This window comes from Chiloscyllium plagiosum, chromosome 19, assembly GCF_004010195.1.
Source record: "Chiloscyllium plagiosum isolate BGI_BamShark_2017 chromosome 19, ASM401019v2, whole genome shotgun sequence".
Taxonomy (NCBI): domain Eukaryota; kingdom Metazoa; phylum Chordata; class Chondrichthyes; order Orectolobiformes; family Hemiscylliidae; genus Chiloscyllium; species Chiloscyllium plagiosum.
This window is the reverse complement of record NC_057728.1, coordinates 552,091-577,678: the sequence shown is the minus strand read 5'-3', so window position 1 is coordinate 577,678 and position 25,588 is coordinate 552,091. Positions and strand designations below refer to the sequence as shown.

Below are 25,588 nucleotides of genomic sequence, written 5' to 3'. Positions count from 1 at the left end.
CACCCTGACTTTGTGAGAAAGTGAGGACTGCAGATGCTGGAGATCAGAGCTGAAAATGTGTTGCTGGAAAAGCACAGCAGGTCAGGCAGCATCCAAGGAACAGAAGAATCGACGTTTCAGGCACAAGCCCTTCTTCAGGAACCTTCAGGGTAAGCACTTGTTGCTCTGTTCTTCCATCAATTCAAATTACTGTTACATTCAACTGCAGTGACAGCTCTCCAAGTATGATTAAGGTTTCACAAGAAGAGTAAGGCAAGAATCTATAGGTCATGATACAGGCAGGCTGTGGTTGAAGGGAAGAGTAGAGGGCATACAGCTAATGGGATAGGGCTGTCTATCTGGCAACATCTGAAGACAGCAAGAGAATCAGAGCCAACATTTCAGTTCAATGTGACAAAATGTTAACTGCTTCTCTCTTCACAGATGCTGCCAGATGCACTTAGTTTCTCGAGCAATTTCTGCTTTTATTTCAGATGTTCAACATCCGCAGTACTTTGCTTTTACTCAGGGAATGTAATACTGCAGGTGACCTTATAATGGAAGGGAAAAGGGTCAGGAGGGGCACTGCAAACAGGACAGATTAAATGGTGGAACGGAAACAGCCTAAGTCAGTGAAATGAGGGATATGGGGATCTGGCAGGGAAGTAGGTTTGAGGCCAATGACTAACCTGGATTGCACTGAACAAATGAAGAGGTTCCAAGGACACTTGATCTAATTCCATTCGTATTTCATATGGATGTCCAGCAAGATGCAGCGATAAATCCAAGAGTAGAGGTTCTTCATTGCATTTGAGAAGTTGACTGGGTCATTGGGATTTTTTTCACCTTGATTGACTATATGGTTAAACATTCTAAGTGGTACACTTTCTGAGTGGGGCTGGGGGAAACTTAAAGTTTCCTGGACCTTTCAAATGAAACAGATCTTAAAGTTCTCTTAATGCTCTGGGTGTCCAGCTCCCCAGACCCAGGGAAAAGTTGCAGAAATAGTTCAATGTGCTTTGCACAGTGCAGTTTCCCCTTTTGATGAACTTACCACTTAGGATCTTGCGATGATCCCAACGGACTGTAGGCCACAAGAACAATATTGTTGGATTTACAGTATTGCAGCAGTTTATTCTGGTTCAAGTACGGGTGACATTCAACCTGCAAAGAACAAAGGGCAGACAGTTTACAAATGGCACAAAACAAGTGATGAAAATGTCACAAAGGTTAATTGTTCTCCCACTGAAGCATCTCAAAACAACCAAAGAACCCACAGAGTGCAGTGATGTCTGACAAACAGCAGTAATATGGTAGGAATGCAGGACCAACACCAGGAGAATTCAAAACGTTTCCAGGAGCATAACATGAGCAGGCAGATGGGGCTTCAGTTTACCAACCCACAACTTTCAAGATAATGCACACCCTTTGTGTGGCACTGTAGTGCTGGTTGGTTTATATACATGAGCCCTAACATGGAGTTCAAGATGAGAATTACTCACTGAGTCAGAGTGATACACGAGTAAAGTTAAAACATCAATAATTTCAAACAGGACCCCAATTCGCCTACTTCCACTGAAAACTGAAATTCCTGGAAATACTCATGAGGCCTAATAGCATGTGTTGTTGGAAGTTGGGGTCCTCTTCAAAAGTGAAACTTTATATTTAGTATTTTCTGTACAATTTGAGTGTTCCAGCAATGAGCCTTAGCAAATTTAATCTGATCTCTAGTACATGAAAAGAGGAAGGGTGAGAAGAATCACAGAGGTTAAAACACAAAGATTTAATTGGGCAGTTCACTACCTAATCTTAGTGCAGTCTGTTGAATAATAAACAAAAGATATTTTTTTGAAGGAATGAAAACACACCTTCAAATGGAAATGGATGATGGTCTTCCTGGCATCATGACATCTGCTCATGGCCATTGTCCAAGAGGGTTTGGCAAGGATAGGTTTGGATGCTCTGATGAAGAGTCATCTAGACTCAAAACATTAGCTTGCCTTCTCTCCATAGATGCTATCTGACTCGCTGTGATCTCCAGCAATTGTTTTCAGTATAAATTTCAGCATCTGCAGTAATTTGCTGCTGAGGATAGGTGGGAGACAGATACAAGACAGAGGATCCAGAGAACCAAGCCACCATCTTCTTGGGAAAAGACCAGGAGAGTCCTCTACACCAGGAGAGCTCAAGGGAAGAACAAAGACAGATATCACTTCAAACCTACAGTCCTTGCTTCTCCATTCTACAGAACGGCTTTGCGATCAGTGGAGCATTCTCATCTGTCACAGGTACAGACTATTTTTGTTCAATTTATTGATGGATTATCCCCAAAATGACTTCTTAAAAATGGTTCAAAGTGATGTCTGTCTTTGTTCTTTCCTCGAGCTGCTGGAAAATGGGATTAGAATAATTAGAAGGCTTTTGACTGCCATAGAACACTTGATGGGACAAAGGACATGTGCTTTATCATGTTCCTGTTTGGTGATCCTTGACGAGTACACTAAATTAAAATAGAATTCACAATTGATGGTCTCCACAGTCAATTAATCGGACAGCTATAACTTACTCTCCAGGCTTGAGCAAGAAGGTATCAAAAGACGCAAGGTTTGAAACTTTGCAGTCTTTTCTTATTTATTACTATGTAACAGAGCCTCTCCTATATCAGAAGATGCAAAATGGGGCCATTATTAGTATATACAACAACAGTTTGCATACTTCCCATGTCTTACCTGGTTACACACTGGCTTGTATTTCAGCTTGGGCATCCTGAGCAGCATTTCCAACTGTTTGTGGTTAAAGTTGGACACTCCGATAGATCGCACTAAACCAGCATCTTTGCAGGATTCCATCACCTACAAATGGTAAAATTCACAACTCAACATTGTGTGTGTGTGTGTGTGTGTGTGTGTAGAGTGTGTGTGTGTGTGTGTGTGTGTGTGTGTGTCAGATTTAACAATTTTTCAAAAGGAAAAGTTGTTGTCCACCCCAGTCCAACATCGGCACCCCCAGGTTATTTCCAATTGAAATTTCAATGAATAATTAGAAAAGGTACACATTGTGAGACTATAGGAAAAGACTCAGAGATTAGGTAGCTCTTTAAAACAAAAAAGTTTTCACAAAGAGAGGATGACCCAAATGGCTTCCTTCTGTGCTGTAAAACTCACTCATTCCTGTCTTCTGTTTATGTGTCAAATGTGTGCTTCCCCCTCCTGCATATAATCTCCAGATTATTGTAAATCTTCTGTGAATCATGTCATCCACCTTGTCCTCACCCTCCCTGCTGACACCTAAACAAATTCCACTTCATACCCTACCAGGGATAAAAAGCCCAAACTTCCGTACATTATCAGATGAAGGTCAATGCCCACTCAGTTAGTTAGGAACTGAAATATGCCACTTAGCACCTCGAGCCTGTTTCAATGAGATCATGGCTGATCTGTGGCCTAACTCTGCATCCCTGCCTTTGGCCTCAATCCCTGAACACCTCTGTTAGTTTACAATACTTCCTGCATCATCAGCCAATTTAGGTGTCTAAATCAGTCCCTTCACAGAACCTTGAGAGAGTGCCACTTACTATATCTAGTTAACAAGAGAACACAGACAATTTTGGCATCACAACCCAACGGAGGATGTGAAAGTCCAAGAAAAAGGTACAGTCAAGGGTTACCAGGAAGTTCCCATTGGTGAGGGACGGTAGCAATGAGGAGAGGTTCAGGACTTCTCCTTGGAATAAGGCTGAATTAACCAAAGTCTTCATGACAGGGAGGTCTTAAATTGTACAGGGTGAATGAAAGAAAGGAAAAGCCTTCCTGTACATAGAACTGTACAGCACAGGAACAGGCCCTTTGGCCCCCAGTGTTGTGCCAAGTACGATGCTAAATTAAACTAATCCCATCTGCCTGCCCTTGGCCCACCCCTTAAACGCCCCTATTGTATTGTATGGTATCTGTGGTATGGTGAGTATTGTTGCCTCACACCTGGGTAACTGTCTCAGAGTCACAGGCCATCTGTGTGGAGTTTGTACATTCTCCCAGTTACTTCATGAGTTTCCTCCCACAACCCAGAGATGTGCAAGTTAGGTGGTTTGGCCATGCTAAATTTCTCATAGCATCTGGGGATGTGTGGGTTAGGTGGAATTGCCTTTGGAAATGCAGGGTTGCAGGGATAGGGAAGGGTCTGGCTGGGATGCTCTTCGGAATGTCAGTGTGGACTCGAAGGGCCTAATGGTCTACTTCCACACTGTGGGAATTCTATGCTTACACCACCACCTCTGGCAGCGTCCTCCAAATTCCTATCACTGTGTAAAAAACTTGTCTCTTTTGAGCTTACCCCTCTCACCTTATTGCATGCCCCCTAGTTTTAGACATTTCAACTACAGGAAAAAGGTTCTGACAGTCAATCCTATCTATGCATCTTGTAATTTTATAGACTTCTATCAAGTCTCCCCTCAGCCTCCACCACTCCAGAGAAAACAACCCGAGTTTTTCTAACCTCCTTACAGCTCGTATCCAGACAGCATCCTGGTAAACCTCTTCTGCACCCTCTTCAAACCCTCCACACCCTTCCTGTAATGTGGCAACTGGAATTGCATGCAATACTATTAAGTGTGGCCTAACCAAAATCTTATAAAGCTGCACATGAGTTATTAACTAGAGGTCATAAATTCTAAATCACAGGCTAAACACCTGGATATGGGATAAGGTGAGATTTGTTTCAGACAGTTGTCAGGACAGGCAGTGAACATTTATGTAATTTTAAAAGTGAGCTTGCTCAAAGAGCTGGTAAAGCTATGAAGGCCTCCTGGGCTTTACATGATGATTTAAATTACTCCGCACTCAGCCCATTGTCTTAAATATGATGCTTCAAGTACTCATCCAAATACTTTAAACTGTTGTGACATTTCCCGCCTCAACCACCCTCCCTCCAGATTCCTACCACCCACTGGGTGAAAAAGGTTTCCCTCAAATCCCCTCTGATGGCTTTTAATAACTTGCTGCGGTTTAATGTTCTGATTTCACACTCCCTTCAAAAGTAATGGAATGATTTTTGTAACCTTGCAATCCAAGATGCAGTTCTAAAAGCTGAAACATTGAAAGGCACTGGCCCAGTCTGTGATGCCAACAAATAAAAACAAAATTTAAAGATTAAATTCTACTTTATAGTCTCCCACATTACGAACATTCCCCGTTGTCACATTTGAATTAATTCTGACAGGGATTACCTACCGCCCAGGTTTCACAGAAATCCACGTCACTCTGTAGAATCTTTCCACTTGCATCCTCAGGAAACAGCACATCTTCACTTGGCTACAACAAACAAAAACACCACCATATATTTACAATACATCTTTATTATACTAAAATCAGAATTACAAACACAGAAATGATTTAAACAATACATGAGGGGTCTACTTCATTCCATTATCAGGCTGGGAGATAGCATAGGTCAGTGAGTTTTGAGAAGATTTGTAGCTTAGGTTGAGGTTCTGGATGTAAGGTTTACTTGCTGAACTGAGGGTTCATTTTCAGACATTTCATTGCCCTACTAGGTAACATCTTCAGTGAGCTTCGGGATGAAGCTTCATCTGGAGGCTCACTGAAGATGTTACCTAGTATGGTGACAAAACATCTAAAAATGACCCTTCCAGCTCAGCCAGCAAACCTACATCCACAGGGTAGGTCAGCAAGCACAATTGCACCATATATTTAAGGCCTACCCTTCATGTTGATGGGCTTTTTGTCCTATTTCCAGGAAAGCCTGAAGTAGAGACACTGAACCTGGCTGCCTCCGCTTCTCAAGAGTGTATATGTTTGGTGGGAATCTTTGGCCACAATAGCGAGTTTGAGTGATTGAAGCAGGGAATGACAATGTGGTGACTCCAGAAGAGAAGTCCTGCATTTTAGTCACATTAAAAACCCCCAGACACCCTTCACATCCCCAACCTCCTACTCATCAGCAGCACCCAGCCCCCCTGCTCTATAGTCTTCAGCATCACTTGCACCCACTTCTACAAAGTGTCCCCTATTTCATTCGTAAAAGCTAGTTAGTTTCAAAATTCACTAATGGGATATTGGCATTGCTGGCTGAACCAACAATTTTTGCCCAGAGGGTATTTAAGAGTAAACCACATTGCTGTGGGTCTGGACTCACATGGAGGACAGACCAGGTTAGAATGACAGTTTCCTTCCCTTGAAGGTGTTTGTGAACCAGATCTGGTGCAAGCAAGAATTAAAAAAAAACGTTAAGATAGGAACAGCAGAATTTGGACTGGAGGGTGTAAAGAAGGGAGGCCAGGAGAGCTAATTATCGAGGCAAGTGGTTGAGGGTTCCAACAACAACTGAGCTGAGGAAGGGTTGGAGTCAGGCTGTGTGACAGAAGTGGACATAAGGGGCGGCACAGGGCCCCAGTGGTTAGCACTACAGCCTCACAGCGCCAGGGACCCGGGTTCAATTCCAGCCTTGGGTGACTGTCTGTGTGGGGTTTGCACATTCTCCCCATGTCTGTGTGGGTTTCCTCAGTGTGTTCCGGTTTCCTCCCACAGTCCAAAAAAAATGTGCAGATCGGGTGGATTGGCCATGCTAAATTGCCCGTAGTGTTTGGTGCATTAGTCAGAGGGAAGTGGGTCTGGGTGGGTTGCTCTTTGGAGGGTCGGTGTGGACTTGTTGGGCCGAAGGGCCACTTTCCACACTGTCTGGAATCTAATCTATATGCAGTTTAGATTAGATTAGATTAGATTAGATTACTTACAGTGTGGAAACAGGCCCTTAGGCCCAACAAATCCACACCGACCCTCCGAAGAGCAACCCACCCAGACCCATTCCCCTACATTTTACTGCTTCACCTAACACTACGGGCAATTTAGCATGGCCAATTCACCTAACCTGCACATCTTTGGACTGTGGGAGGAAACCGGAGCACCCGGAGGAAACCCACGCAGACACGGGGAGAATGCGCAGACTCCACACAGACAGTTGCCTGAGGCAGGAATTGAACCCGGATCTCTGGTGCTGTGAGGCAGCAGTTGCTAACCACTGTGCCACAGTGCTGATAATGAAACAGCTATCTGGGGTCAGAGATTGTCATCAGGATCAAAGAACACAAGAGGGTGGGTTGCTCTTTGGAGGGTCGGTGTGGACTTGTTGGGCCGAAGGGCCACTTTCCACACTGTCTGGAATCTAATCTATATGCAGTTCTGATAATGAAACAGCTATCTGGGGCCAGAGGTTCACATCAGAATCAAAGAACACAAGATCTGGTTATTCATCAGATGAATAGTTGCTAGGGGCCATAAAATGCAATTTGGTATGAGAACGTCATGGCTTCAGTCTTTCCAATATTTAGTTGGAGGATCTCTCTATTCCAGGACAAGTAGCATGACAAATAGGAGAGAGTGGAGTGGCTCAGAGAGAAGTGATACTGAGTAAGGAGGCAGTGAAACGTGACGGGGTGCCTTCTGCTTACACCATGAAAGTTAGTACATAAAACATAAATGGTGTTAGGTGAAGGGGTAAATGTAGGGGAATGGGTCTGGGTGGGTTGCTCTTCGGAGGGTCAGTGTGGATTTGTTGGGCCGAAGGGCCTGTTTCCACACTAATCTAAGATTTAGGATGCATAGGATGGGAAAGGGAAATGCAGGGGATGGCCACATTTGAAATGTGAAGTTTATTCAAGGAACGGCTACTGCGGATCCTTGATCAGTATGTACCTGTCAGGCAGGGAGGAAGTGGTCGAGCGAGGCAGCCGTAGTTTACTAAAGAAGTTAAATCTCTTGTCAAGAGGAAGAAGGCGGCCTATGTTAGGTTGAGACATGAAGGCTCAGTTCAGGCGCTTGAGAGTTACAAGTTAGCCAGGAAAGACCTAAAGAGAGAGCAAAGAAGAGCCAGGAGGGGACGTGAGAAGTTGTTGGTGGATAGGATCAAGGAAAACCCTAAAGCTTTCTGTAGGGAGATCAAGAGTAAAAGAATGACTAGAGAAAGATTAGAGCCAATCAAGGATAGTAGTGGGAAATTGTGTGTGGAGTCCAAGGATATAGGGGAAGCGCTAAATGAATATTTTCATCAGTATTCAAACTGGAAAAAGACAATGTTGTCGAGGAGAATACGGAGATACAGGCTACGAGACTAGACAGGATTGAGGTTCACAAGGAGGAGGTGTTAGTCATTCTGGAAAGTGTGAAAATAAATAAACCCCTTGGGCCAGATGGGAATTATCCTAGGATTCTCTGGGAAGCCAGGTAGGAGATTGCAGAGTCTTTGGTTTTGATCTTTTTGTCATCGTTGTCTACAGAAATAGTGCCAGATGACTGGAGGATATCAAATGTTGTCCCCTTGAATAAGAAGGGGAGTAAAGACAACCCTGGTAATTATAGGTCAGTGAGCCTTACTTCAGTTACGAGTAAAGTGTTGGAAAAGACATAGGATTTATAATCCTAGAAAGGAATAAGTTGATTAAGAATAGTGAACATGGTTTTGTGAAGGATAGGTCATGTCTCACAAACCTTATTTAGTTCTTTGAGATGGTGACCAAACAGGTGTATGAGGGTAAAGCAAATAGGAGAGAGTGGAGTCACTCAGAGAGAGGTGATACTGAGAAAGGAGGGAGTGAAACGTGATGGGGTGCCTTCAGCTTATACCATGGACGTTAGTACACAAAACATAAATAGAAGGGGGCAAAGAATCAATCCTTGAAGGCAAAAGTTATTGCTGGGGGAAAGGCAAGTTGAGTAATGTATATGGATTTCAGTAAGGCATTTGATAAGGATTGCCATGGTAGGCTATTGCACAAAATAGGGAGGTATGGGATTGAGGGTGACTTGTGGTTTGGATCAGAAATTGGCCAGCTGAAAGAAAACAGAAGGTGGTGGTTGATGGGAAATGTTCACCCTGGAGTTCAGTTACTAGTGGGGTACTGCAAGGATCTATTTTGAGGCCACTGCTGTTTGTCATTTTTATTAATGACCTGGATGAGGACATAGAAGCATTGGTTAGTAAATTTGCGGATGACATTAAGATCTGTGGAGTTGTGAATAGTGCTGAAGGAAGTTGCAAGTTAGACAGGGACATAGATAAGCTGCAAAGCTGGGCTGAGAGGCAGCAAATGGAGTTTAATGCAGAAAAGTGTGAGGTGATTCACTTTGGATGGAGCAATAGGAATGCAGAGTACTGGGCTAATGGTAAGATTTTTGGTAGTGTAGAAGAGCAGAGAAATCTTGGTATCCATGTACATAGATCACTGAAAGTTTCCACTCAGCTTGATAGGGTTGTTAAGGCATACGGTGTGTTAGCTTTTTTTGGTAGAAGGATTGAGTTTCAAGCCACGAGGTCATGCTGCAGCTGTACAAAACTCTGGTGCGGCCGCACTTATAGTCTCGCAGACAGTCCTGGTCACCACATTATCGGAAGGATGTGGAAGTTTTGGAAAGGGTTCAAAGGACACTTACTAGGATATTGCCTGGATTGGAGGGAAAGTCTTATGAGGAAAGGCTGAGGGATTTGAGGCTGTTTTCAGTAGAGAGAAGAAGGTTGAGAGGATAAGCTGCAAAGCTGGGCTGAGAGGTAGAAAATGGAGTTTAATGCAGAAAAGTGTGAGGTGATTCACTTTGGATGGAGCAATAGGAATGCAGAGTACAGGGCTAATGGTAAGATTCTTGGTAGTGTAGAAGAGCAGAGAAATCTCAGTATCCATGTACGTAGATCCCTGAAAGTGTCCACTCAGCTTGATAGGGTTGTTAAGGAATATGGTGTGTTAGCTTCTTTTGGTAGAAGGATTGAGTTTCAAGCCACGAGATCATGCTGCAGCTGTACAAAACTCTGGTGCGGCCGCACTTATAATTAGATTTTTTTAGATTAGATTACAGTGTAGAAACAGGCCCTTCGGCCCAACAAGTCCACACCGACCCGCCGAAGCGAAACCCACCCATACCCCTACATTTACCCCTTACCTAACACTACGGGCAATTTAGCATGGCCAATTCACCTGACCCTGCACATCTTTTGGACTGTGGGAGGAAACCGGAGCACCCGGAGGAAACCCACGCAGACACGGGGAGAACGTGCAAACTCCACACAGTCAGTCGCCTGAGGCGGGAATTGAACCCGGGTCTCAGGCGCTGTGAGGCAGCAGTGCTAACCACTGTGCCACCGTGCCGCCCACATCTCGCAGACAGTCCTGGTCACCACATTATCAGACGGATGTGGAAGTTTTGGAAATGGTTCAGAGGACTAGGATATTGCCTGGGTTGGAGGGAAAGTCTTATGAGGAAAGGCTGAGGGATTTGAGGCTGTTTTCAGTAGAGAGAAGAAGGTTGAGAGGTGACTTAATTAAGACATAAAAGATAATCAGAGAGTTAGATAGGGTGGACAGGGAGAGCCTTTTTTCTCAGATGGTGATGGCAGCATGAGAGGACAGAGCTTTAAATTGTAGGGTGATAGATATAGGACAGATGTCAGAGGTAGTTTCTCTACACAGAGAGTAGTAGGGGTATGGAACGCACTGCCTGCAACATTAGTAGACTTGCCAACTTTAAGGGCTTTTAAATGGTTGTTGGATAAATATATGGATGAAAATGGAATAGCGTGGAATAGATGTCTTCAGATTGGTTCCACAACATCGGCACACATCAAGAATGGAGAGCCTGCACTGTGCTGTAATGTACTATGTTCTATAACAGGTCCACAGTGGATGCCATATCCCTAGCCCTGCAATCATCTCTGGAGCATCTGGACAATAAGGACACCTACCTCAAACTCCCACTGACTGACTCCAGCTCTGCCTTCAACATCTTGTCCCCTCCAGACTGATCTCAAAACTCCATGACCTTGGTCTCGACTTCACCCTCTGCAACTGGATCCTCAGCTTTCTGACCCATAGATCGCAATCAGTTAAGATAGGTAACTGTACCTTCTCACCTATTACACTCAACACTGGAACTCCCCAAAGGATGCGTCCTTAGCCTTCTACTGTACCCCCGTACATCCATAACTGTGTTGCCAAATTTTGAAATGCAGGTATAGCTATATTTGGATACAAAGCTTAGAGTCATAGAGATGTACAGCATGGAAACAGACTCTTTGGTCCAACTTATCCATGGCAACCAGATTTCCTAAATTAATCTAGTCCCATTTGCCAGCATTTGGCCCATATTATTCTAAATCCTTCCTATTCATAGACCATTCCAGATGCCTCTTAAATGTTGTAATTATACCAGCCTCCACCACTTCCTCTGGCAGCTCATTCCACACATGCATCACCCTCTGCATGAAAATGTTGCTCTGCAGGTCCCTTTTAAATCTTTCCCCTCTCACCCTAAACCTATGCCCTCTCGCTCTGGATCCCCTACCCCAGCGAAAAGACCTTGTCTATTTACCCTATCCATGCCCCTCTTGATTTTATAAACCTCTTTAAGGTGACCCCTCAGCCTCCAATGCTCCAGGGAAAACAGACCCAATCTATTCAGTCTCTCCCTGTAGTTCAAACCCTGTAACCCTGGCAATATACTTGTAAATATTTTCTGAACCTTTTCAAGTTTCACAACATCCTATTGGAGGGAGATCAGAATTGCACATAAGATTCCATAAGTGGCCTAACCAATGTCCTGTACAGCCGCAACATGACCTCTCAACTCCTATACTCAATGCTCTGACCAATAAAAGAACACATACCAAATGCTTTGCAATCCTATCTACCTGTGACTCCACTTTCAAGGAGCTATGAACCTGCACTCCAAAGTCTCTTTGTTCAGCGACACTCCCTAGGACCTTACCATTAAGTGTATAAGTCCTGCCCTGATTTGCCTTTCCAAAATGCCACACCTCATGTTTATCTAAATTAAACTCCATCTGTCACTCCTCGGCTCATTGGCCCATCTGACCAAGATCCCGTTGTACTCTGAGGTAACCTTGGCTGTGCACTACACCTCCAATTTTGGTGTCATCTGCAAACTTACTAACTATACCTCATATGTTTATATCCAAATCATTTATATAAATCATGAAAATCAGTGGATCCAGCACCAATCCTTGTGGCACACCAATAGTCACAGCCTCCAGTTTGAAAGGCAACCCTCCACCACCACCACCTTCGAGCCAGTTCTGTCTCCGAATGGCTAGTTCTCTTTGTATTCCACGTGATTGAACTGTGCTAACCAGTCTACCATGAGGAACTTTGTCGAACAGCTCACTGAAGTCCATATAGATGACATCCAATGCTCTGCCCTCATCAATCCTCTTTGTTACTTCTTCAAAAAGCTCAATCCCACGCACAAAGCCATGTTGACAATCTCTAATCAGTCCTTACTTTTTTAAATGCATGTAAATCCTGTCCCTCAGGATTCCCTCCAACAACTTGCCCACCACCGATGTCAATCTCACTGATCTATAGCTCCCTGGCTTTTCCTTAACACCTTTCTTAAGGCACCACGTTAGGCGACTTCCAGTCTTCCGGCACCTCACCCGTGCCCATTGATGATACACATGTCTTAGCAAGGGGCCCAGCAATCACTTCCGTACCATCCCACAGTGTTCTACGGTACATCTGATCAGATCCTGGGGATTTATCCAACTTTATATGTTTTAAGTCATTCAGCACCTCATCCTCTGTAATATGGACATTTTTCAAGATGTTACCATTTATTTAAGCACATTATATATGATCCATGTCCTTCTTTACAGTAAGGAGATTTATTTATCATCTCCCCAATCTCCTGCAGTTCCACACATAGGCTGCCTTGCTGATCTTTGAGGGATCCTATTCTCTCCCTAGTTACCTTTTTGTCCTTAATATATTTATAAAACCCCTTTGGATTCTCCTTAACCCTATTTGCCAAAGCTATCTCATGTCCCCTTTTTGCCCTCCTGATTTCCCTCTTAAGGATACTGCTACTGCCTTTATATTCTATCCTATCTATACCTGACATATGCTTCCTTTTTTTCTTTACTAAAACCTCAATTTCTCTAGTCATCCAGCATTCCCTACACCTACCAGCCTTGCTTTTCACCCTAACAGGAATGTACTGTCCCTGGACTCTGGTTATCTCATTTTTGAAGGCTTCCAGTTTTCCAGCCGTCCCTTTACCTGCAAACATCTGTCCCTAATCAACTTTTGAAAGTTCTTGCCTAATACTGTCAAAATTAGCCTTCTTCCAATTCAGAACTTCAACTTTTAGATCTGGTCAATCCTTTACCATCACTATTTTAAAACTAATAGAATTATGGTCCCTGGCCCCAAAATGCTCCCCCATTGACACCTCAGTCACCTGCCCTGCCTTACTTCCCAATAGTCGGTCAAGTTTTGTACCTTGTCCTCTGGGTACATCCACATACTGCATCAGAAATTTTCTTGTACACACTTAGCAAATTCCTCTCCATCTAAACCTTGAACATTATGGGCAATCTCTGTCTATATTTGGAAAGTTAAAATCCCCTACTGTAACCACCTTATTATTATTACAGATAACTGAGAACTCCTTACAAATTTGTTTCTTAATTTCCTGCTGACTATTGGAGGATTTATTGTACAATTCCACTAAGGTAATCACCCCTTTTTCTTTTCTCAGTTCCACCTAAATAACTTCTCTGGATGTATTCCTAGGAACATCCACCCTCAGCACAGCTGTAATGCTATCCCTTGTCAAAATTGTCACTCTCCCTCTTCTCTTGCCCCTCTTTCTATCCTTCCTGTAGCATTTGTATCCTGGAACATTAAGCTGCCAGTCCTAATTGCTATGATATCCCAGTCCCATGTTCCTAACCATGCCCTGAGTTAATCTGCCTTCCATGTTATGGCTTTTGCATTGAAATAAATGCAGTTTAATTTATCAGTCCTACCTTGTTCTCTGCTTTGTTCCTACCTACCCCTGACTGTTTGACTTGCTTCTTTTCCCACTGTCTCAGACTGATCTCTTTCCTCACTATCTTCCTGGGTCCTACCTTACTGGTTTAAATCCTCTCGAACAGCTGTAGCAAATCTCCCTGCCAGTATATTAGCCCCCTTCCAATTCAGGTACAATCTGTTCTTCTTATACAGGTCACTTTTACCCCAGAAGAGATTCCAATGATCCAAAACTGTGAACCCTTCTCCCCTGCACCAGCTCCTCAGCCATGCATTCATCTGCTCTATCCTCCTATTCCTGCCCTCACTAGAACATTGTATTGGGAGTAATCCAGATATTACTGCTCTTGAGGGGGGCTTCAGAGTGTCTGGAAAAAGGCTTGTGTGGAGAGCTTTACTGCAATGCATATTAATTCGATGAAATTACTGTTTTACAAACTACTTTAAAGCACGGATTTTTATATTATCTTGTGCATCTTTAGAAATTGGAGAAGCAATCTTTGGGAAATGGTTAAAAATCCAATGACTGGTTTGCCATCTGTAAGTGTATTGCTAGACAATTGATCTCATGCTGTAGCCTTTAACTGACCAACGCACTCATCCACCTGACACATTATTTTCTGACCTCGCCTCGGAGGGCAAAGACTCATTGGATGACGCTCAACTGTCAGCATCACAGCCCCACCCTCCATTTTCAATATTTCAACATCTGGTGATTAGAAATGTTCAACAAAAGAGAAAGAAAATAATTATTTTTTTTAATATCCATGTGATTTTACACCAACCTCATCGCCCCAAACGACTCAGAGAAGAGGAACAGAAAGGGAGGCAGTTAGTATCCACTTTGTGCTTCACGGTAAATTGATGCTGGAGTATCTTGGTGCTGGCACAAACCAATCAGCCAAATGGCCAAGTCCATGGTTATTCACTGAGTCCCATTCAGGTCATACTGGGAGCTGAAGACCAACTACAGCCAAAGCACTACACAGTTATACAGCATGGAAACAGACCCTAAAGTCCAGTGTCCATGCCAACCAAGTATTCTAAACTGATCTAGTCCCGTTTGCCAGTATTTGGCCCAAATCCTCTAAATCCTTCCTATTAATTTACCTATCTAGACATCTTTTAAAATGTTCTAATCATACCTGCCTCAATCACTTCCTCTGGCAGCTCATTCCATACATGCACCAACCTCAGTGATAAAGTCAGGTACCTCTCAACTCCTTCCCCTCTCACCTTAAACATATCCCCTCTAGTTTTGGACTCCCTTGCCTTGGGAAAAAGACCTTGGCTATTCACCCTATCCATGCTCTTCATGACTTTATAAACCTCTATATTCCCTCCCCCAGCCTCCACGGAAAAAGAAAGCCGCAGCCTATTCAGCCTCTGCCTGTAGCTCAAACCCTCCAATCCCTGCCAATACCCTTCTAAATCTTTTCTGAACCCTTTCAGGTTTAATAACATCTGTCCATAGCAAGGAGACCAGAATTGAAACACCATATTCTGTAAGTGGCCTCACTAATGTCCTGTAGAGCTGAGCTATGACATTCCAACTCCTATACTCGATGGCCTGATCAATGCAAGCAAGCATGCCAAATGCCATCTTCACCACTCTGTTTACCTGTGACTCCACTTTCAAAGAACTGTGCACCTGCATCCCTACGTCCCTTTATTCAGCAACATTTCCCAGTACCTTACCGTCAAGTGTATAAGTCCTGCCCTAATTTGCCTTTCCAAAATGCAGCATCTCACATTTATCTAAATTAAACTCCTTGGCCCATTGGCAAGGCAAATGTCACATTGTAGTCTGAGATAACCTTCTTCACTGCCTGCCAGACCACCAATTTTGGTGTCATCTGCAAAAAGACTATCTCCTATGTTCACACTCAAATAATTTATACTAATGACAAAAGATGAAAGACTAGTAACTTGATTAGGGGAAAAAATGTTTCAGAGCTTCAAAGCCGGGAAATCTGATGGATATTAATCACAGGGACATGCACTCTGCTCACACTGGCATTGCAATGGTGACAGACACCATCCTTGCCACATGATAGTCGTGTGTACACTCTCTGGAAAACATGGGGATAGAGGGAGGAGAGAGGGTAGCAGACTTAGATTCCAGAAGGAATTGCTTCGTAACTTTCAAACATAAACCATGCTATTTTGGGAATCGGATATCGCTTCTGTTGTCAACTTATTTTAGATGGTAGATAAAAGAACACAGAACACAAACAACTGTATGATTAGTTCAATTTTTCGATAAAGTTTTGTATAAAAGTAAAGACCATCCATTACACTTTCTCACACAGGATCTTATTTTACCTCTAATTGAAAGATGGAATAATTCTGTTTTTTTTGCTATCAGGCTGCTAATAGTGGTGACAATCTCCCTTTTCTCTAACTTTATTAACAAATAGCGAATGCATCAGTTCTTAAAAAGGCCAAATAAATCCAAGAAAGACTGTCAATACCAAAGTGGTAGATACTTTCTGAACAAAGAATGATTGCTAACAATGGGCCTGTACAAATTTTCAATCACATCGGTGTCTATAATACGTCAAACCTGGCGTTTAAATTCAAATCAACCCTTCGCTCAAATTATATTTTTGGATAGCCATGTTTGGATCCTACTCCTGGAAACTGGTCACCATGGCATCCATAGAAGTGAAATGAACACTGGGATTATTGTTAACTATTACAAATGGTTAATTTTCCATTCTAAACACAGGAACACCAAGGGTAGTAGATGCACTTTGTCGATATAATGTGGAGCTGGAAAAAGCACAACAGGTCAAGCAGCACGAGAACAGTAGGAGGGTTGACGTTTCAGGCAGGACCCTTCATTAGTTCTGATGCTGCTTGACCTGCTATGCTTTTGCCAGCTCAACATTTTATCGACTTTGACTTTTCAGTATCTGCAGTTGTCACTATCTCCTAGTTGATGTTGGCCCTATCGAGCTCAGCTGACTCAGTGAAGACAGAGGACCGAAATTGGTAATTCTCAATTGTTTAATACCATTGCAGACAAGGCTGCTCACCCACCAGGCATTACAAGCTCCATCTTCCATAGGTTCATTTTTATTTTACCTTTAACCCCGTAGGCCAGTGGATAAGATATAGGTCAATGTAATCCAACTTCAGGCTTTTCAACGTGTGTTCAAGGCCTTTCCGGACCAAAGCAGGAGAGAGGTAGGTCATCCATAACTACAGTCAAAACATAACAAGGGTTGTTAATTTTACCAGAAAACCATCCAACATTGCCAGTTTTTATTCAAAACATTCAGGATATGCTTTTGGGAGATGGTACAGACATGATGGGTCAAATGGCCTTCCTCTATACTGTAAAATTCTATGGTTTGGCTATCATAGGGTCATGGAGACAGACCCTTCGCTCCAACTCATCTATACTGGCCAGATATCCCAACTTAATCTGGTACTATTTGCCAGTATTTAGCCAATATTTTTCTAAACTCTTCCTATTCAGATACCCCTCTAGATGCCTTTTAAATGTTGTAACTGTATCAGTCTCCACCACCTCTTCTGGCAGTTCATTCCATACATGACCATGATTTACATGAAAAGGTTGCACCTTGTGTCCATTTTAAATCTTTCCCCTCTCATTTTAAACCTCTGCCCTCTACTTTTGGACTCTCCCATCCCAAGGAAAAGACCTTGGCCATTCACCCAATCCATGCCCCTCATGATTTTAAAAGCTTCTGTATGGTCATTCCTCAGCCTCCGATGCTCCAGGGAAAATAGCTTAAGCCTATTCAGCTTCTCCCTCTAGCTCAAACCTTCTAATCCTGGCAACATCCTTGTAAATCCTTTATGAACCCTTTCAAGTTCCCCCAGTTTTCATACCATTGTTAATATAGAACATAGAACATAGAAGAATACAGCGCAGTACAGGCCCTTCGGCCCTCGATGTTGCGCCGATCCAAGCCCACCTAACCTACACTAGCCCACTATCCTCCATATGCCTATCCAATGCCCGCTTAAATGCCCATAATGAGGGAGAGTCCACCACTGCTACTGGCAGGGCATTCCATGAACTCACGACTCGCTGAGTAAAGAACCTACCCCTAACATCTGTCCTATACCTACCCCCACCTTTAATTTAAAGCTATGCCCCCTTGTAATAGCTGACTCCATACGTGGAAAAAGATCATCTGAAGCTTCCCTCACACCCACCTCAGTCCTGAACATTATACCCAAAAAGTTGACTTCTCCATCTCCTGATGCTGCCTGACATGCTGTGGTCTTGCAGCCTCCTGCTTGTCTACCTTGGATTCCAGCATCAGCAGTTTTTTGACTTTAATTCTTTAGATGGCAAGACTGTTCTATGAAGTGAGATTGGGCAAACTGGACCGTATTCTCTATTGTTTCAAAGAATGAAATATGATCTCAGAAACTTACAAAATATTTCAAGGGGTAAATATCACAGATACAGGCTCCTGATTGGGAAGTCTAGAACTGGGGTACACAATTTAAAAATAATGTAATGGCTACTTTAGTTCTAAGTGCAATATTCCAAAACCAAAAAGAATTCCCTTCTCTATTCCACATCGGTTTTGACTTAGCTGCGGCTTCAATTTCCAGTTTTGATCTGTGTACATGGACACCAAGGTCCCTCTGCTCATCCACACTACCAAGTATCCGTCCATTAGCCCAGTACCCCATCTTTTTGTTACTCTTACCAAAGTGAATCACCTCACACTTCGCTACATTGAACTCCATTTGCCACCTTTCTGCCCAGTTCTGCAGCTTATCTATATCCCGCTGTAACCTGATATATTAACAGATTCTACTGTCTGGTCACCCAAACCAGTTTATGTAATTGTTAACACCATTCACCAAATGTGCTCATTTTTCATAATGCTCTCCTGAGGTCTCAAGCACGGTTCCAATGTTCAGTTATTAAAGCAGAGATACACCCAACTTGGACTGTCCTTAGGTCAGTCATGCTTATATGAGTAAAATGTATTGTAAAAAAAGAAAAGGGGGTAACACATATGTGTAAGGCAGATATGAGTCACAATTTCAGCTCAGAAGAAATTACTTGCTTTCCTTCTTGGACTGTTACATACTTAACAGAATGAATCTGGTTAAGGTAGTTTGGTCTAGAAGTAGATTCAACTGAACTCTTCTCGAGGCAAGCAATTCACTATCCTTCTCAAATGTCAAGTTTGTAAATACTTTCTAATCAACTTGCTCAGAGATGTTAGTCCATACTTGTGGAGCAGGAAACACTTCAATCCAGGCCTCCTGGCTCAGAAATAGAGACACTACCACTGCACACAAGCGCTCCAAAAAAATCTTAATTTCTTTTTCTCTGTTTCCATATATGAACACAACTTATAACCATCTGAAATATGATGAATATCCAATTTGATCATTACTGAAAAAATACATTTCTGCAAGCTTTTTGTTCACACACATCAGGACAATTTGCAAGAATACAAAGCTAAGGGAAACCAGAGAATGCTGCAATGAATGATGACTAATAGTTAACTGCCAAGCTTTGTTAAATTTTGAACTGGACAAGTTCATTCTAATTGGTTAAGGCATTGCCTAAGAAATACACCAATAAATAGCTGTCAAATATTTTGTTGAGGTGCAACAGGTGCAATGCATACACACATTCTGCAATGGATCCAGAGTATGTACAGAATTACACTGACAACCAACTTAGGATTGTCACTTATACTCAGTGTGTATTGTAAGCTATATACGTCACAGGAACATCAACACACAGGAGATGCAAAAGGCCTGCCCCATACCTTCTCAAGGGAAGTGGAAACAGCAGTGGGAAAATATTTTGGTATTATTTATCATTCAGTTAAATTCGATGGAGTTATGGATAAGGATAAAGATAGATTAAGAATCATTGAACATACCTTACATACTGTTCAAGGCAACACCATGACCATCTTGTTCCTTCAGAGGTGACAGCACAGCAGGCATACATATAGTCAGGAGAGAGACTTGCCCTGGGAACCGTGGACCCCATGAAATCCCATGGCACCAGGTCCAACATGGGCAAGGAAACATCCTGCTGATTACCACGTACTTGGTGGTGCAAATGGCAGAAATCCCTTAAACCTACAGACTGGTGAGATGGAAAGTGTGGACAAGGGGAACGCTACTATTGTTTTGGTGTGGGGGAAGGGTAGGAGAGAGGGCAGAAGTGCAGGAAATGAGTTGGATGCAACTGTCCTGTCAACCACATTGGAGGGGGCGAGAGCCCTTGGTTGAGAGAGAAAGGAGAAAAACAGAAGTAGCCCAGTGGAAGGTGGATATGATATAAACTGGGAACATGGAATGGAGTCCTTCCAAGAAGCAGGATGTGAGGAGATGTAGTTAGATATCTGTTGGAGTCAGTGAGTTTGCAATGTCCTCAGAAATAGAAACAGTAAAGTCTGGGAAGGCAAGGGAAGTGTCAGAGATGGACCAGGTGATGGAGAGCAAAGGATGGAAATTGGAAGTTAAAGAGATGAACTTTCAAAAAAAAAGCTGAGCCTCAAAGATCCGTTTGGTGGAAGAAAGATGCCGGATTTTTATAAGAAGAGATTTACTGTTGGGTTACATCTGGTTAAATAAGGAAGATGAGATGTTTTGAAGGATGTGGTTTGAGAGGATAGAGTACCCAAGGGTAGTGAAAAGAAAGGAAACAGGATGAAGGGAGGGATAACAATAGAGTAAAAAAAGGAAGTAGAGGTAATGAGCTCTGGTCCAGAACATGCATGTGAATGGAGACAGGGTGACTGAGCTCTCCAGGCATTGTCATATGCTCAGTCAGAGATCGCTGTGAAATGCATACAGAGCAGAAAGGAGATAACATGTGAGAAAAGTAAGTTCCAAGGTTAGGGATCTGCTAAAACTTGTTGTTCTGGTGAAAACTGGTGATAAGGTAAGCACAGAAGCAATTTGATGAGTCAAAACTCAAGATGTAACTGTTGAACAATGTAACCATTTTGAAAGGACAGTTGCTACTGTCTTGACTTTTACACAAAGTTGAGAGAATTGCTGCACTTTCTTAATCAATGCTGTTAAATTGATAGCTGCCAAAATATAAAGCATCAGTTTCTCCAACTGAGGGAACAAGAATCATTTTTAAATTTCCCAGTAATCTCAAAGACCAGACACTGAGAAAGTATTCAGGCACCCAACTGTGGTTACCAGCAGATCAAGAAGCAGGAAGAACTCGTTGTTCCAACGATCATCACTCCAAGGTCCTTCAGGTAATCTGACAGAGAGACAGCATGACTGAGAGACAGTTAGTGCTGCCTGATCTTCACACGAAGACTACTAACTAATGTATTGAAAATTGAACTGTGCATTCTCTGCTTGAGGCTAGTATACATACGTGTACCAGCAGAGTGTCTGCAAGAAAGAGATAATAAACTATTCATATTTGACTGCTTGTACGGTTCAAATTCTAAATGCGTCTGGCTGAATATATAACAGTCTCTGTCCCAAAAACATCACAACTGTAGGTTTCTACTGCTGTGCAGGCTGATAACTACACAAATGGTTTGTATGGCAACCAGGTTCCTTACTTGAAGCACAAGTAATGCTGTGGGGAAGTGGGGAGTGTGGAGAAGGTAACTCAATAATATATCATGCAGATCCTGAAAACGTGAACCTCGCTTTCAAAATGCTGCCTTCTAAGATTAGAGAACTGACAGAAGAATCAAGTGAAAGATACATTTTAAAAAAGGAGAAGAATTGGAATAATCAATTTGGCAAGTAGGAGGGATCTAGGTCCGTGACAGTCAAACCTTAGTTGGAGATTTCAGGCCAAGCGACTGGGAGCTGAATAGTTAGAGACAAAAAAAACTGCAGGTGCTGGAATCCAAAATAAAAGTGCAGGAGGTTACAAAAGCACAGCAAGCTAGGCAGCAACTCCATTTCATCTGCTCTGATGAGGAGACGTTCCATTCCCAAGCATCCCAGATGTCCACCACCAAGAACATATTTCCCTCCGCACCCCTCTCTGCCCTCCACAAGGACTGCTCCCTTCGCCACTCCTTAGTTCATGTCACCGTCCCCACCAACCACCTCTGAAACCCTGCTACCTTCCCCTGCAACCGAAAAGATGCAAATCCTGCCGGCACACCATCCTCCCCTCATCTCCATCCACGACCCCACCAGTCCTTCCAGAAGAAAGAATGGTTCACCTGCCTCTCCTTCAACCTAGTTTACTGTATCTGCTACTCCTGACATAGTCTTCTCTACATTGGTGAGGCCAAACGTAAACTAAGGTCACATTTCACATGGGCGGCATGGTGGCTCAGTGGTTAGCACTGCTGCCTCACAACGCCAGAGACCCAAGTTCAATTCCAGCCTCTGGCGACTGTGTGTGGAGTTTGCACATTCTCCCCGTGTCTGCGTGGGTCCCCTCTGGGTGCTCCACTTTCCTCCCACAGTCCAAAGATGTGCAGGTCAGGTGGATTGGCCATGATAGGTGGATTAATCAGAGGAAAATGGGTCTGGGTGGGTTACTCTTCAGAGGATCAGTGTGGACTTGTTGGCCTGAAGGGCCTGTTTATATACTGTAGAGAATTTAAGCATCTCGGGCAAGCCTGCCCTCCCAGTCACCACTCGTTTCAATTCCCCTTCTCACTCCCTCTCTGACATGTCCATCCTCGGCCTCCTCTGTTGCTGTAGTGAATCAGAGGAACAACACCTCATCTTCCACCTGGGCAGCCTACAACTTAGAGAATTCAACATTGTGTTCTCCAATTTCATACCCGTTCCCTGGCTCCCTTTCTGGCCCTGCCTCCTCTCTTCCATCCCTCCGACCGACCCTTCCTTCCAGCGACCAACCGGATTCATTCCTCCTATCGACCTATCAGGTCGTACCTATCACCTGTATTCACCTATCACCACCTCACCACTCCACTCCTCTCCCAATCCATAACCCTTTCCCCCAAACCTTTATCTGCAACTCGCCTTACCCCCAACTCCATTCCTGAAGAAGGGTTATACCCAAAATGTCGGACTTCTCCACCTCCCGATGCTGCCTGCCTTGCAGCCTCTTGCTCAGCTGAACAGCCTAGTCTGGTCCAGGATCTTTCATGATTGTTTGACTAGTTTTGATCTGCTACATAAAGACACTAAGTTAATAAAGTTTTTCAGTCAAGGGACCCAGTTACAGTTACTGAGCTGGGGCACAGTTGCTTTGCTCCAGTCAATTGAACACTGGAGATAGGATGGGATTGGCAGGGAAAGAAGCCCAGACCAGAAGTTCCCAATCTAAGGATTGTCACTGACCGGTGCACTCACATAATGGCTGATGACACAGAGCCAAACATAAGCTGTTAAGCCTGGCAGGAAAATTCCTGGCAGGACTCTGCAAACCCGTTTGGAAGAATTTTATTCTGTGGAGCCATGTGTTAACAGAAAATCAGGAAACTGTGTGGAAGAAGACACAGGGTGTGAGTTCTCCCAGGCCTCAATGCTCTGAGACTTGGGATAAAATGAAAAGCAGCCTCTTAGTCCTCTCTCTTCACATCCCTTCAGATGTCTGACCAGGGAGACAGAGCAACAGTAAGGGCAAAAATAAGTTTAGCATTTCAACATTCCAAATGTGCCATTCCCTCCTGGTCCACTCTTCAGTCATCCTTATGCTCCTGTCATAGTAGTCCTTCCATGCAAATTAAAGAAATGCAACACCCATTTCCAGTTTCTTTCTCCTCACTGCCTAAGGCCCCAAACATTTCTTCTGGATGTCGCAGCATTGTGAGTGTACAGTATGAGTGTACTATTGTGAGTGTACATTGTGAATGTACAGTGTGAGTGTACAGTGTGAGTGTACAGTGTGAGTGTACAGTGTGAGTGTACAGTGTGAGTGTTGCATTTTAGTCTACTGTGTTTGCTGGTGATGGGTTCCATGACATTGTAGAGACCAAATACAGGATGTGCATGTACAATGGTCCCTCAATGTATCAGGACAAATAGATAACTGGTTAAGGCAGCATATGATATGCTTGTCTTTATTAGTCAAGGCACAGAGTTCAAGGCAGGGAGATTATGCTGGAACTGTATAAAATACTTGTTAGACCACAGTTGGGAATATTGGGTGCAGTTCTGGAATCCACAGTAAGGAGGGATATGATTGCACTGGAAAGGGTGCAGAGGAGATTCACCAGGGTGTTATCTGGCTGGACAGTTTCTGTGATGAAGACAGATTGGAAAGACTGGGGTTGTTTTACTTAGAGCAGAGGAGACCGATAGGGGACATCATTGATATGTAGCAAAATTGAGGGGCATAAAGAGGGCAGGCAGGAAGAAACTTTTCCCCTTGGCAGAGGGACCAATGACCAGGGGACATAGATTTAAATTAAAGGGGAGGAGGTTTAGACAGGATACAAGAGAAAGCATGTTCACCCAGAGGGTGGTGGGAATCTGGAACTCACTGCCTGTAAAGTTAGAAGAGACAAAAACTCTCATAATACTTAGTAAGTATTTAAATGTGCATTTCTGATACTACGTCATATGGTCCAAGTGCTGGAAAATGGGGTTTGAAGAGTCAAGTGGTGGTTTTTGAGGGCTTTTTTCCTGGGCTGTAGGTCTCTATGACTCTTTGTGGACAACTGCATTCTGTTTGCAATCATGACCCCAACCTTCCAGTGACCTGTCATTTTAATTCTTTATCTTACTCTCACACTGAAGTCTCTGCCCTCAGTCTGCTGCACTGCCCCAGTAAAGAGCATAAGGTTCAGGGACAACCATCTTTTCATCAGTGATTTTATAGCCTCTGGACTTAATATGGAGTTCAATAATTTCAGATCCTAAACATTGACCCCATTGTGATTAATTCGTTGAATGATTCGCCTTTGCCATTATTTTCCTTTTCAGACGGTAACAGCAGCTGCTCTCAGCATTTCTGTTTGTTTTCCTCCCCAGTTGCCATTCTCTTTGGCTGTGTAAAACTAACTGCTCTGTCATTCAATCTGGCCTGTCTTCCACCTGATTGCAGACCAATTTTTGTCCATGCCCCACCCAGTCCTTCCTTAAAACTCATTCCATCTCCAATTTTTCCCATTTCTGTGGGACATTCGCGCATTAACTCTTATGCCCCAGAGATTCTGACAGGCTGTTGGGTACTTCCAGAATCTTCTGTTTATATTTCCGATTCTTGTGATTCACAATATTCTACTTTGCACCATGAAGCAATTCAGGCTGTTTCTAATGGTAAACATATTTGGCTAAATGCCAAGTCTGCAAATTAGACAAGCAAATAAAGAAGGAGAACAGAAGATTACAATGAAAAATTAGGATGAGGAAAGGAAGTGAAGAATAAATACAGCATGAGCTGGTTGGGCCAAATAGCCTGTTCCTGTGTTGGATATCATATCCAGTCCAAAACAAACTGTGCATTGATGGTTAAAAGTCTTCTGTTGTACCATGTCTTCCCCTTATTACTGTTTACCATCTTGTCCCAGTTAGTCACAGCTGAAAAGTTTCACAACCGCACCTCCGTCCCCGAGCTCCAGGCCAAGTCTCACTTCAGAGCTGAATGGACAAGGAAGGCAAATTGATAATGCAGCCAAAACCATTTAATTATCAACCTACAAACACTTCCCAAACACAGTGATGGCAGGGAGAAAGGTAAGAAGAGATTCATGGTCAGTCATGTGATAGAAAGAATGTTATAGCACCTCCTTTACTATCCAGCGCTCCAGGCTACAACACAGATGTGTTATTTGCCACCGCAATGCAGACTCTGAACTGGAAAACACCACCACTACCACCATAAGTCATCATGCATTT

At 43.3% G+C, this 25,588-nt stretch overlaps 1 protein-coding gene across 1 annotated transcript in view; it reads right to left on the bottom strand.

Annotated features, from left to right (window-relative positions):
• Positions 1–25,588, bottom strand: part of LOC122559456 (prostaglandin F synthase 1-like) — a 51,540-nt gene that overhangs the window by 14,286 nt on the left and 11,666 nt on the right. The window contains exons 3-6 of the mRNA XM_043708910.1: positions 16,898–17,014; positions 5,205–5,285; positions 2,709–2,831; positions 1,034–1,143 (exon numbers count right to left, since the gene is read on the bottom strand). Of these exons, the coding sequence (XP_043564845.1) occupies positions 1,034–1,143; positions 2,709–2,831; positions 5,205–5,285; positions 16,898–17,014 (431 nt within the window). The remainder of the gene's footprint in view (positions 1–1,033; positions 1,144–2,708; positions 2,832–5,204; positions 5,286–16,897; positions 17,015–25,588) is intronic.